Source organism: Sturnira hondurensis, unplaced genomic scaffold, assembly GCF_014824575.4.
Source record: "Sturnira hondurensis isolate 20B ecotype Veracruz unplaced genomic scaffold, ASM1482457v3 Scaffold0000867, whole genome shotgun sequence".
Lineage (NCBI taxonomy): Eukaryota > Metazoa > Chordata > Mammalia > Chiroptera > Phyllostomidae > Sturnira > Sturnira hondurensis.
Genome location: NW_028073498.1, coordinates 1554525 through 1566608, shown reverse-complemented (window position 1 = coordinate 1566608; position 12084 = coordinate 1554525). Strand labels below are relative to the sequence as shown.

General features: G+C 43.1%; 1 protein-coding gene across 1 annotated transcript in view; it reads right to left on the bottom strand.

Annotated features, from left to right (window-relative positions):
* Positions 1 to 3647: 3647 nt before the first annotated feature.
* The window catches only part of TSEN2 (tRNA splicing endonuclease subunit 2), a 44029-nt gene continuing 35592 nt past the window's right edge, over positions 3648 to 12084 (bottom strand). The window contains exons 11-13 of the mRNA XM_037051752.1: positions 9608 to 9719; positions 8461 to 8550; positions 3648 to 7480 (exon numbers count right to left, since the gene is read on the bottom strand). Of these exons, the coding sequence (XP_036907647.1) occupies positions 7421 to 7480; positions 8461 to 8550; positions 9608 to 9719 (262 nt within the window). The 3' untranslated portion in view covers positions 3648 to 7420. The remainder of the gene's footprint in view (positions 7481 to 8460; positions 8551 to 9607; positions 9720 to 12084) is intronic.

Below are 12084 nucleotides of genomic sequence, written 5' to 3'. Positions count from 1 at the left end.
CTCTAAGATAAATAAAATCTTAAAAAAATAAAAAAATATAAAAAATATTTTAAAAAAGAATTCATAAAGCTCTCAGTGGGTAAAGATAAAAACGCTGTGTTTTGGGAATATTCCAATTTGCCCCATGCTATTAACATGTTATTTTAGGACTTCACTTCTCTGGTCCCATCTTTACCTGAGTATTGATAACCACGGCGGCCGCAGTTAACAAGTATTCATAAAGGTCTCCACACCAGAATAAACATATCTTATTTTTCCCTTTCACTTAAGACCACCCTGTGAAGTAGGTACTAGCATTATGCTGGCATCATTTCACAGGTGAAAAGGCAAACTCAGGAAATGACTTGCACAAAGTCACACAATGGCAAAACCAGGGCTTAAAGACGTTTGCAAAGTCCATGCCCTTAACTCCTGGGCCACCTGGTAACCCGATAGACCCCAGTGTTCCTAGGATGTGCGACTGGGTCAGTGAGAGAAAGGAGAAAATAAAGGGTCTGCTTTCATCAACATTGAAAGGGAGAGGAAGTAAATAACATGTCAGAAAACAATTCAGATAAAACAAGAATGGCTAAAACAGAAATGCCAAACTCATGCTTTCTTGGTGCTGTGCCCTCTGCTTTTCAGAGCGTCAGCAGCCCCTTTCCCTATTCCAGGGGCTGCTGTCAACCTGGAGGTGGCACTGCCAGCAGCTGCCTGTTCCTTCACTCAGCAGGCTATAAATTCCCCATCCCTAAAATCACAGTACCACCCTCTAGGTTTTACCCCAATAAAGGAAATTAAGCATCTCATCACACCAACAGAGGGCAATGTTGCCCCGTTTTTCGGAATTACAAACAGACCCGATTGTTTTCCTTCACCATGCCTGCTAAATGCTAACTGAAGGATGAGGAGATTCAGAGTTGGCACCTGCTCTGCCTCCCAGATAAAGTCCCTAGTTCTCCCTGGCACCTCCCAAAACGCACGTCTTCATCTCAGCATTTAGCTCTGCTTGTGCACACAGCTGGTCTTCCATCAACGCTCACAGAATGCTTAGTCACTGGGCTCCTTTTCACAGCGAGGTCCAAGTTTGCCTCAGTGTTACTGACCTGAAAGACTAAATGACCCACACAAAGGTATTTTTCCAAAGCCTGTACAGCGTGCATGAATTACTATTATAACCAGGAAAACCCAAATAAACATTACTCCACAACAGCCATATCTAGCTCCCTTTGTGCTATCTCGTCTCCCCCATCTTCAGAGCTGACTTCACTTCAAACTATCTTTCTATCACCTCCTTCTTCGCCGTGTTACCTACCAGGACATAAAGTAGGCTTTGTAACCTCTAGAGGAATGGTTATGGTAATGCTGACAATTTTGGTTTATCTGAAAGGGGAAAAAAGTATACATACCTACCAGGTGCCAGACTCTTAGGTAAATCATTTCATTCAGTCTGCAAAACAAACTGCGGAGGTAGTCACCATCTCAATTTCACAGCAGAGGAAATGGAGGCTCAGAGTTCCCAAGGTCGCCCCTGTTTTCCTGGGTTAGACTTGGAATTTTGATCAAGTTTTTCTGACTTGACTGTTTCTACTCTATCAGAATGTACCATTTAAGTTAGGAAGATCTACCTTTGTAATATTGTTTCAGAATAGGTAAACATTCTGAAAAAATAAGTGCTTAAGACTTTTCACTTAGAAGAAATTAAATTGAATTGCTTGAAAATAAAAAGTTACCCCCTAGTTTAACAATTTCACAATGTGCTTTTTCTTTAAAAAAATTATTTATTTATTTTTAGTGGGGACAGGAAGGAGAGAAACATCAATGTATGGCTGTCTCTTGTGGGCCCCCCACTGGGGACCTGGCCCACAACCCAGGGATGTATCCTGACCGGGAATCAAACTGGCAACCCTTTGGTTTGCAGGCTGGCACTCATTCCACTGAACCACACCAGCCAGGGCACAAATGTGCTTTTTCACATTCATAACTGCAGCATCCCTATATTTCACAAAATGTAACAAGACTTAAAATTTTTTCAGTATATATATAAAAAGCAAAGATTTAAGATAAATTGATGGGTTTAAATATCTCTCAATCAGTTTTAGAAATGGGGTTCACAGTAACAGTTTTAAGGAAGTTAACGTTCATGGGATAATTGAGTCTGTAATGAGATTTCTAAAAATTCAATTTGGTAAAATCATAAATGGAAGGTGGGCGGTGAGGAGGAGAAACATTTCATGTCCTTGTAACCCAATCACTCCCCCACAAGAAGAAAACTAAGTTAAAAAACCTCATTCTGGTAAAAGATAGCCATTTTTAAAAGGAGAGAGAAAATGAAAATGTTTCAAACAATAAAGGCAAAATAACTATAAAACAAAATTAAAACTAATCAGTACGTAACAAGGAATTTTCAGACCAGTGCACGATTCTCAAACACTCCAGCAGGGTAAACCTGGAGTTTTTAATCTCACGTCAGTTTAATCTCAGCCAGGTAATGCCCACAGTAAACCAATTACTTTACAGCAGTGAATCTCTTTACAAGAGGACTCTGGCAGCAAAGGCACAGACGTCACCATTTCCCTCACAGTTGGGGGATGAAGCCTGAAACGTTAGCCTCTCTAACCGAGGCTAATAGACCCAACATGCAATAATCAACTACACAAGAAACTGCCTTAGTAGCTGACAGCTAACTGTGGCCCTTAAGGCGAAAGTGCTTCCTCCTCCCCCACAGTGAGTCATCAGAGCAGCAAATGGCTGAAAGCACATTATGAGCGGGGCACTGTGCTATGAGAGTTGTGAGGCCCAACCCACATAATCCTCTAGCAACCCTCTGTGGTTGATAACATTATTGTTTTTATTTCTTCATTGAGGAGAGATTCACGTTACATAAATCTATTTTAAAGCAAAAAATCCAGCGGCATTTAGTACAGTGTTGTGCAACCACCTCTGTTGAGCTCAAAAACATTTCATTACCCTGAAAGGTCACTGAGCAGTTGCTCCTCAGTCCTCCCTCCCCACTGTCCTGGTCACCACCCATCTGTGTTCTCTATGATGAACCCACTTGGGGTGTGTAATTGGAGTCAAGCAATATGCAACATTTTGTGTCTGGCTTCTCTCACTTGGCGGGTTTTCAAGATTCATCCACGCTGTAGCATGTACTTCATTTGTGTGTGTGGGGATTAATAGTACTCCATTGTATGTGTACGTTGATGACATTGCCTTCATTTTATAGATGAGGGAAACAAAGGTGAAGATTGCATAGCTAGCTAGTGGGTGAGTTGGGATGCAAACCTACGTCTGATTCCAGACCAAGGAACTCAGCCATCTTGCCCTCAAGGCCAGTAAGAAAGACCAAGGAATTGCTGAAACTTAATACCAAAAGCAGAGTCTTACAAATAGTTAAAGAAACCTGAAAACTGTAAGCGGTGGACTCTAACCTTAAGGACAGGGCAGGTCTGTGGTTACAGAACCACACACAGGTGCCTGCTGCTCCCTGGGCTGGTCCAGCATGTCCAATGGTGGCTGCCTGATTCTGGCCACACGTTCTTCAGAAGATGGGCTAAAGGAAATTCAACCCACTCCAAGGACAAAATAGCCCCTTGGCACACTGAGGACCCTCTACAGAGTCCTGGCACTTCTGCACTTCCATGCATAAACAATGTTTGCATTTGTTACCAGATAAGCCTAATTTCCATAAACACTCTTCAGCTCTCAACCCAGATTTAGCTTTGAACATAGAGGCACTGGGCCTTCTTGGTCTCTTGACAATTTGGTGGGTTTGAGTCACTCCTTCCAGGAAGGGAGGGGAAACCCCTTGTGTTGGGTGTTTTTTGAGTACTCCTTTATCCACATAACTGCAATGAAGTAAATATTATCACTGGCCCCATTTTAGAGGTAAGAAAATTGAAGCTCATAAAGGACAAGGTAAGTTGCTCAAGGTCACGTAACCACTGAGCGGCAGAGATCTAAATGGGTCTTTTCTAGAAGGCTCATTCTGCTACCTAACTTTCAATAAAATGATCTCTGGGGAAAATAATTAAAAGCTAAGAACCATATATTGCTCAAGATTCTTAACCTTGGATCCACAGATGGTCCTCATGGAATCTATGAACCTTCTGAAGATGTATAAAAATGATAGGCACAGCAGGCTCCTGGGGAGAGGAGTCTCATGCTCCAGCCCAACCCCTGAGGTGAGGGCCCACCACCCAAGCATGCCAGCACATACGCAGCCCTGTTTGGAGTGCAGGGCAGCCTTCTTCTTTAACTTCTACCCAGTCAAACCCTAACGGGGAATGGGGCTGTATTTCTGACTTCACATGGTTCTCCAGGCTGGTGTCACTTTAGTAGTGGAGACTGTGTAAAGGCGCTGAATGGAGGAGCTCCCAGGTTGAGTCATCTGACTGCACTTCTGACAGCGGCCATGTCTCTGAGCCTCAAACCTTCCTCCTGGGGAAGGGCTCAGCACCTGAACTCAAAAAGCTGCTGTGGAGTAAGAATGAACATGGCGTCTGCCCTACCTCAACTCCCATTATCTGAATATTTACTGTAATTCTGTGCAAAAGAAATGTCACCCCATATTGGTTATTCAAATGAAGTTATTGATATGTAAATCTGGAGCAAAATCATTTGAGTTGTGAGTCAGGACCAGAGAGAGGACACAGCGCACGCTGCTTAGATGACTGATGCCTGTGTGGTGTGGAAGTGGCCTATATCTTCCTGACTTTATTAACTAACAATGTCTCCTATGAAATGGAAAAGCCTGTGGAGAATGTAGGTGAGTTTTAGAGGCCTAGGAAGTACCTCTGCATTAGAAAAAACAGCTGGAAGTGATAGTGTATCGAAAAAAAGTGATCCTATAAGGCTGTGGTCCCCAACCTTTTTGGCACCAGAGACCCAGTTTGGGGGAAGACAATTTTTCTATGGACCAGGAATGGGGGTGGGGGGGGTGAGGATGGGGGATGAGAAAACAGGAGGCGGATGCCAGTAATGCCAGTAGCCACAGACCAGGAGGAGGGAGGTTGGGATATAAGGGATATAATATTGGCCAAGCAGGTGTCTGCCTCTTTTTGTAATTTTTTTTGCATTAGGTTGACAAAATATAACTTGTGAAAAATGTTGATTCCACAAAGTTTCATGGTGTTCTTGACCAGGATGTGCTATTTTTAGTGAAATTCTTGTGGGGCCAGTCAGCCTGATGCCACTTGAACACATGCTGGTACAGTGGGTGGCTTAGAATGCCTTGGGAGAACTGGAAAGTAATGGAGGAGGGAGAGGATTTGGTGGATTTCAGCTTTAAAGCAAATCTGGAAGAGTCGAGAGTTTAAGAACCATGTAAGCCCGATGCTTTGAGGGTGCAGGTGAAGCAACTTCCGACCTCAGTGAGGCTACAGTGTCTCCTCCAGTGAACAGCAGAATCTCCTGTAGGTGGTTTTATTGCAAAGTAAATTTCCAATCTTGGTGAAACTGAGCTTTATTTTGAAAACAAATGCCACCTGGAACGTTTGTTTCAGAAGGTAAGAGAAAAGTGCTAGGACTTAATGCTTTCGAAGATAAGCTAATACTGCTTTGAGCTGGCAACCAGAATGTGCTGGTTGCCATTCCAAAAGCCTCAGGGCCTTAAGGTACCACTGAAGAGTGCATGGCCTGCTACTCGGTGTTCAAATCTTACAAAGAAGGAAAATCCTTCATATAAGGTTTCTTTGACTAAAGATGATGCTTTGGAGAGTCTTCTAGAGCCTTCAGTTACACGTATCTACATGGTCTTTTGGCTTCTCTACATCTTTATTGTAGCCTTTACAATAAAAAAAAAGCTTTGACGCATATTAGCTGATGTTAAAGCATCTGACGTGGAGTGTTGATATAAGGATCATACTTTGATGAAGGATTCATGGAAGAGTTTTGACCATAAAGGCATCTGATGCACTGATTAGGCTCGCAAGGAAGTGTTACTACAAATGATCAATGAAATAAGGAAGATCGACATCAAAGGTTTTGAGAAAGTGATGATTCAATGTGAAGTCTTTTACTTTGCTAAGGAGTCTGGAGTAAGCAAAGTGAACAGTAAAAATGTTGAAGAACTATTAGCATCACTAATGAAAAGTGAACTTACTAAGAGGCTCTTTCAAATTGATGGCCATTTTTGGTCTGAGGCAGGGGAGGAAGGGGAGCTCCGTTTATCTGCATGTCAAACTGTTCCAGTGTAAAGCACGTGGACATAATGACTTCATTGGGAGAGCACAGGATTATGATGTGAACAGAAGCACCACAGTGAAACACAACTAAAAGAGATTCTTAGACTATCAGAAGCTCTAAGATCATGCAAGGAAGTGCAAACAAGTACCCGTTTATTTTTCGTTGTTGTTTCTTTTTCATCTCCGCTTCCAAAGATGAGTCTTAACCATCTACTTCTGGAATACTTAGTGCCAAGAAGACTGTCCGCCAGTGTCTTGAATTTGGACAGTGGATGAGTCTCAGACACACGTCCCCTCACTTCTACTCTGGCTCCCTTTTGCTTGCTCTCCTCACCCCCACACCCTCTGCCCATTTCCTTCTTCTTGCCTCCAAATACCAGGCCTCAGGCAACTCTTCACTGAAATCTAATCAGTTAAGAAAAGGCTTTGTTTATTGTGTTTCCTAAATGTTAACTGTACTCATTATGTATCTTTGTACATTATTTCACCACCTATTTTTACTTCATAACAAGTGCACTGAAGATGCAATTTTTATCTAATACTGCATAATACTGTATATTCTATACTAACATGCCTACCAATTAGCTCACTGACAAATAATTAGGTAATTGTTTTAAATGCTTTCTATGATTCAGGAATTCTTGTTAAACATTAAATGGATTTTTATGTTCTTGAGTAATTGGTTGGAGTTCTTGGACAAACAGAGACGCGTTATGTTTTCTGTTTACAATAAGGGGACGCAGCGCCCGGCAGTCCCCAGAGCTGCTTCCGGCACTCTTTCAGGAGCAGGCTGGGTGTGGGTAACGAGAGACGCCTGTGTGTAAAAGTGCTGCTTTGAAAACTGTAGAGTGCCACATCCACGTAACTAGCATCATTTTCAGGTAAAATCAGAGTAACACAGAACTTCCCTGTCACTGGATGAGTCTTCCTGTGACTCATCTACTCAATGTCCTCATGGAACAGATGAGGACAGAGTGAAGCCCAGAGGCCAGGAGCTCAGGGCCAGTCACAGTCAGTGCCGACTCAAGGACAGAATCTGGAGTCCCAGCCCAGGGCTGTTTTTCTCTCCTGTGTAATTTTATCTTTTCAAACACTAACAGTTTTCTGGTTCTGGGAGCACCAGGCCCTTTAAAACTTTTAAATTAATGGCCAATTACAATAAAAGGACTTTTTACCTCACCCTGAACTTGGCTTATTGTAGGAGACTCAATAAATATTTGTTGGTGCAATCAGAAAAATATGAGGTGGAATTGTTAAAGTTCGTCTTGGTCACTCCTCTCTCGTGAAGAAACCCAACGGCTCAGAATCACCTCCTGTAACCAATCAAAACAAAAAAGACAACAATTTCAGAAACACATGAAAGAACATGCTAGCCATGTGACATCACTGCTGCTTTTCACAAAAAGCTGTCTATACAAGAACACCTGTTCCCATGCCTTGTTACTGAACGTTCGGTGAAAATGTGACTGTAGCAATATAAACCTTGCATGCAAAGAATATCCACCATAAGCATGCAAAGCCTTTAAAAACTAAGCTTGCCTCAGCTGAGTTTTCCACTAGCACTTTCCAGGGTTAGGAGTGCCAGCACAAAAGGGCATCTTCAACATCAAAACCAAGTCTATGATGATACTGCCATAGCCAGGTCAGCATGAGAAGGGAGAAATAGACATGGATGGGCATTTTATGAAAAGCTAACCTAGTGGGGATGGCAGGACAAACCGAGGGGATGAAGCACTGTGGCCCTGAAGCAGGTCTGCAGAGGGACGGGGCGGTGAGACCAAGAAGAAGGGTGCAATATTAGGGAAAAACAACGAGGTGCTGGATGTGAGGGTGGGGTCAACGACAGGGTGAGGGATAGAACTATTAAACACTGGGTGATGAGACAATGAACTTGGCATCCCTGGCAGAGAAAAGCCTGCCATGAAAACAAGGGGAAACTCAGCTCAACATAGAACCCCAGAAGCCAGATGAGGAGTTCAAGAAAGAATGAGTCAATGGCAACACTTCTAGTCTCTGGGAATGAGACTCAGGAGAGGTCCTGGCTTGGCCAGGAGGTCCCAGGCCATCTGGGAGAGCAGTTTCAACTGACTGATAAGGAGAGAAACCAGACCACACTCCAGGTAAGGAAGCAGCAGGAATTAAGGGGGAGTAAGAGTGGGTTTAGCAGGGAAGGGCCTGAGAAGGCCAAGGCAAGACGGGTTTCATTTGTTTTCTTGGGAGCACATGTTCAAGAAGACACAGTACACGGAACAGAATCTTGGGGATGACATGAATTATCTCTGAGTTTACATACCTGAACTTTAATCCTTTTCATACATTCTGGTGACTCCATCTCTATGTCAGTCATGGCAGAGGGTTTAATCAAATAGCACAGCATGAGTTCCTATTGAGAAATGAAAAACAACCTCTATATCCCACAAAATAATGGTACAAGTTTGCGTGCCTGGGCAGGACATGCAGGCAGTCTCCACGCCTCTCATGGAGTGCTCCTGCAAGCATCACAGAGCACATCAGTGTCCTCCTGGGGGCATCGCCACTAAGGGCCTGACAGTTTGTCACTGTTGACATGTCAAGAGAATGCAAATAAAACAGATACACTGATTATAAAACATACAATTTAAAATATTAAATGTATACTATAAGTCTCAAAAAGTGGACATAAAAACTCTAGAAACAGTAGAGACTCCCAATTTCTACAGGACAAAGCTACTTTTTACAGGCCAAAGCCTAAGCAACTTAACCCGCACTCAAGACAGTCTCAGCTCCCACCACACCTCCAGCAGCGTGGGACAGAGTAGGCGGGGGCCACAGTTTGTTTTAGGTAGCAAATTACTGAGTCACAGAGAACACACAAGGCTCTCATCTTTTACAGTCCTGGTGATTTCCCTCCTGCCTTAATGGCAGCAGGAAACAGAACACAGCCAGGAGTTGGCTGGCTCTGGGTTTGAATCCCAGTTCTGCATATGAGCTGCATGATCATGGGGTGCTCACTCACAACACCCCTGACTCTAGTTCCTCACTCTTAGGATGACAATCATAAACAGATGGTGAGAAGACATGTAAAGTGTTTAGCAATAAATATTAATTCCCTTCCTGCTTTTTCAAGAAATCTATGAATTTTGGAAAGAAACGTGTCAGTGTTTGGACTCCTTTGTGAATGTGTAGGTGAACGTGGAGCGTGTGCTGGCCGTGCTAACCAAGGGCATCCCAGAGAAAGAAGACAATGCCCACATACGCCAATCACTACGGGGAACCTGGAAGCTCAATTCCTGAAGCTTAAAACCAGCCGGTGGTGGGAGGGGACATGACAGGGGGACAGGTAGAAACTCTAATGGTAAGAACACTTTGAAGTTTCTACAAATGACTTTTTTGTTTCTACTACATTTAAGGGGAAAAAATCCAACTATTTACATCACAGGTAATGCCAGAGCTGATGTTACCTTGGAGACATTCACTGAAACTCTGCTTAAGGTAGCCAGTGACTTCCAACTGAAAGGTCTGCGAAGATGGCCTTCAAAATGGTCATCCACTAACTCAATAATGACGGAGTAACTGAAAAGCATATAAAGAGTATTTTAAAAATAAAAAGCATGGACTCAATCTGTTTAAAAAGAATACTGTAGACTTCCGCCAAGATGGAGGCATAGGTGGAAACACTGTGCCTTCTCCCACAACCAAGTTTGAACACAACAAAGGTTTGGAGAACTAGGACACACCCAAAGACCAGAAAACGGAATTATACGGAAGTCCGACAACTACGAACTGTTCAACGAGGACGGTAAGAGAGGCGGAGCCACCAGCGGAGCAGGGTCGGGCAGGACAGATCCCCCGACCTAGGCATGCAGGCAGCCCGGAACCAGTCGGGGTGTGGGGCAGACTGACTGAGGTCGCACATTCACGCACAGTGAGATGGACCATGCAGGCCCCAGGGGGCGAACCCAGTGGTGGAGGGCTGACGGCGGTGGCACACTCGCGTGCAGTGGAACGAAACGCGTGGACCTGGTGACGGTGGTGGCTGCGGTGATGGTGGGGGCCACAGCAGCAGGCGGCAGAGGGAAGCCATTGTCCCTCTTTGACCCCGCCCCCACATACAACGTCACAACCCAGCGACTTAGTTGCCCTGTTCTAGTGAACACTTTAGGGCTCTGATCTTGCTACAGAACAGGCACGAACAGCCCAAAAGATGGTGCAAGAAGAACTCAAAGTCCCAGAGCCAATAACTCTAAGCGAAAAAGAAACAGCCAGCCTCTCAGATGCACAGTTCAAGACACTATTTATCAGGATGCTCACAGAACTGGTAGATTAGTCACAAATTAGAGGAACATATGAAAGCTAAACTAATTGAAATGAAGGGAGATGCACAGGAAACCAATAGCGATGGAAAGGAAACTGGGACTCAAATCAATGGAATGGACCAGAAGGAAGAACAAAACATCCCACCAGAAAGGAAGGAAGAAATGAGAATTCAAAAAAATGAGGAGAGGCTTAGGAACCTCCAGGACATCTTTAAACGTTCCAACATCCGGATTATAGGGGTACCAGAAGGGGGAAAGAAACAGCCACGAGTGGAAAACATATTTCAACAAATAATAAAGGAGAACTTCCCCAGTCTGGCAAAGGAAATAGACTTCCAGGAAATCCAGGAAGCTCAGAGAGTCCCAAAGAAGTTGGACCCAAGAAGGAACACACCAAGGCACTTCATAATAACATTAGCCAAGACCAAAATGAAGGAGAGAATCCTAGAAGCAGCAAGGGATAAGGGGACAGTCACCTACAAAGGAGTACCCATCAGACTGTCAGCGGATTTCTCAAAAGAGCCCTTCCAGGCAAGAAGGGGCTGGAAAGAAGTATACCAAGTCATGAAATCCAAAGACCTATAGCCAAGATTGCTTTATCCAGCAAAGCTTTCATTTAGAATGGAAGGACAGATAAAGTGCTTCTCAGATAAGGTCAAGTTCAAGGAGTTCATCATCACCAAGCCCTTATTATATGAAATGCTGAAGGGACTTATATAAGAAAAAGAAGATGAAAAATATGAACAGTGAAAGGACAGCAAACACACAATTATTAACAACCACACCTAAAACAAAAGCAAACCAAGAAGACAGCTAGATCAGGAGTGGAACCATAGAAATGAAGAACACATGGGGGGTTAGAAACAGGGGAGTGGGAGGAGGAGAAGTGGGGAGAAGGCACAGAAAATAGCATAGATGGTAGGTAGAAAATAGATAGGGGAGAGGGCGAGAATAGTGGGGGAAATACAGAATCTAAAGAACTTGAGACACGTGGTTATAAACTAAGGGGGGGAGAATGGTGGGGGAGGGAGTGTGTGGGTGGAGGGGAATGAAGGGGGGGGAATAGAACAACTGTAATGGTATAATCAATAAAATATTTTAAAAAAAGAATACTGTTTGTCTTACAAAGAACAAAGCTACAGAAAAAGATAAAATATACATCATATGATCCTAATTCCCCTAGACTGTGCTGAGAAAATATTAATTAAAAACTCACACTTTATATTGTAAAATTTTGGACTGATTTCAACACCTATAGGAAAGGAATGGAAATATTTCTCCCAATATAAAAGCTGGACGGAAATATTTCTCCCAACATGAAAGCTGAGAATTCACTCAACTGTTTAGATACTAATAGTCACTGATATTAGAATTCACTCAACTGTTTAGATACTAATACTCACTGATATTAATACTCACTGTTCATCTTAATATCTTATCACTGATATTAAGATGAACAATTACTATATAGGTTAACTCAATGTGTAATATGAAAAGACATAGTATCATAACCTATTCATTATATTTTTTTCGTATCTTCTCACCCTGTCCCCCCTTTTTTTCCTATTTATTATTTTATGTACAGTGTAACAATGTTGATGTTTCAGGCATGGACATATAGT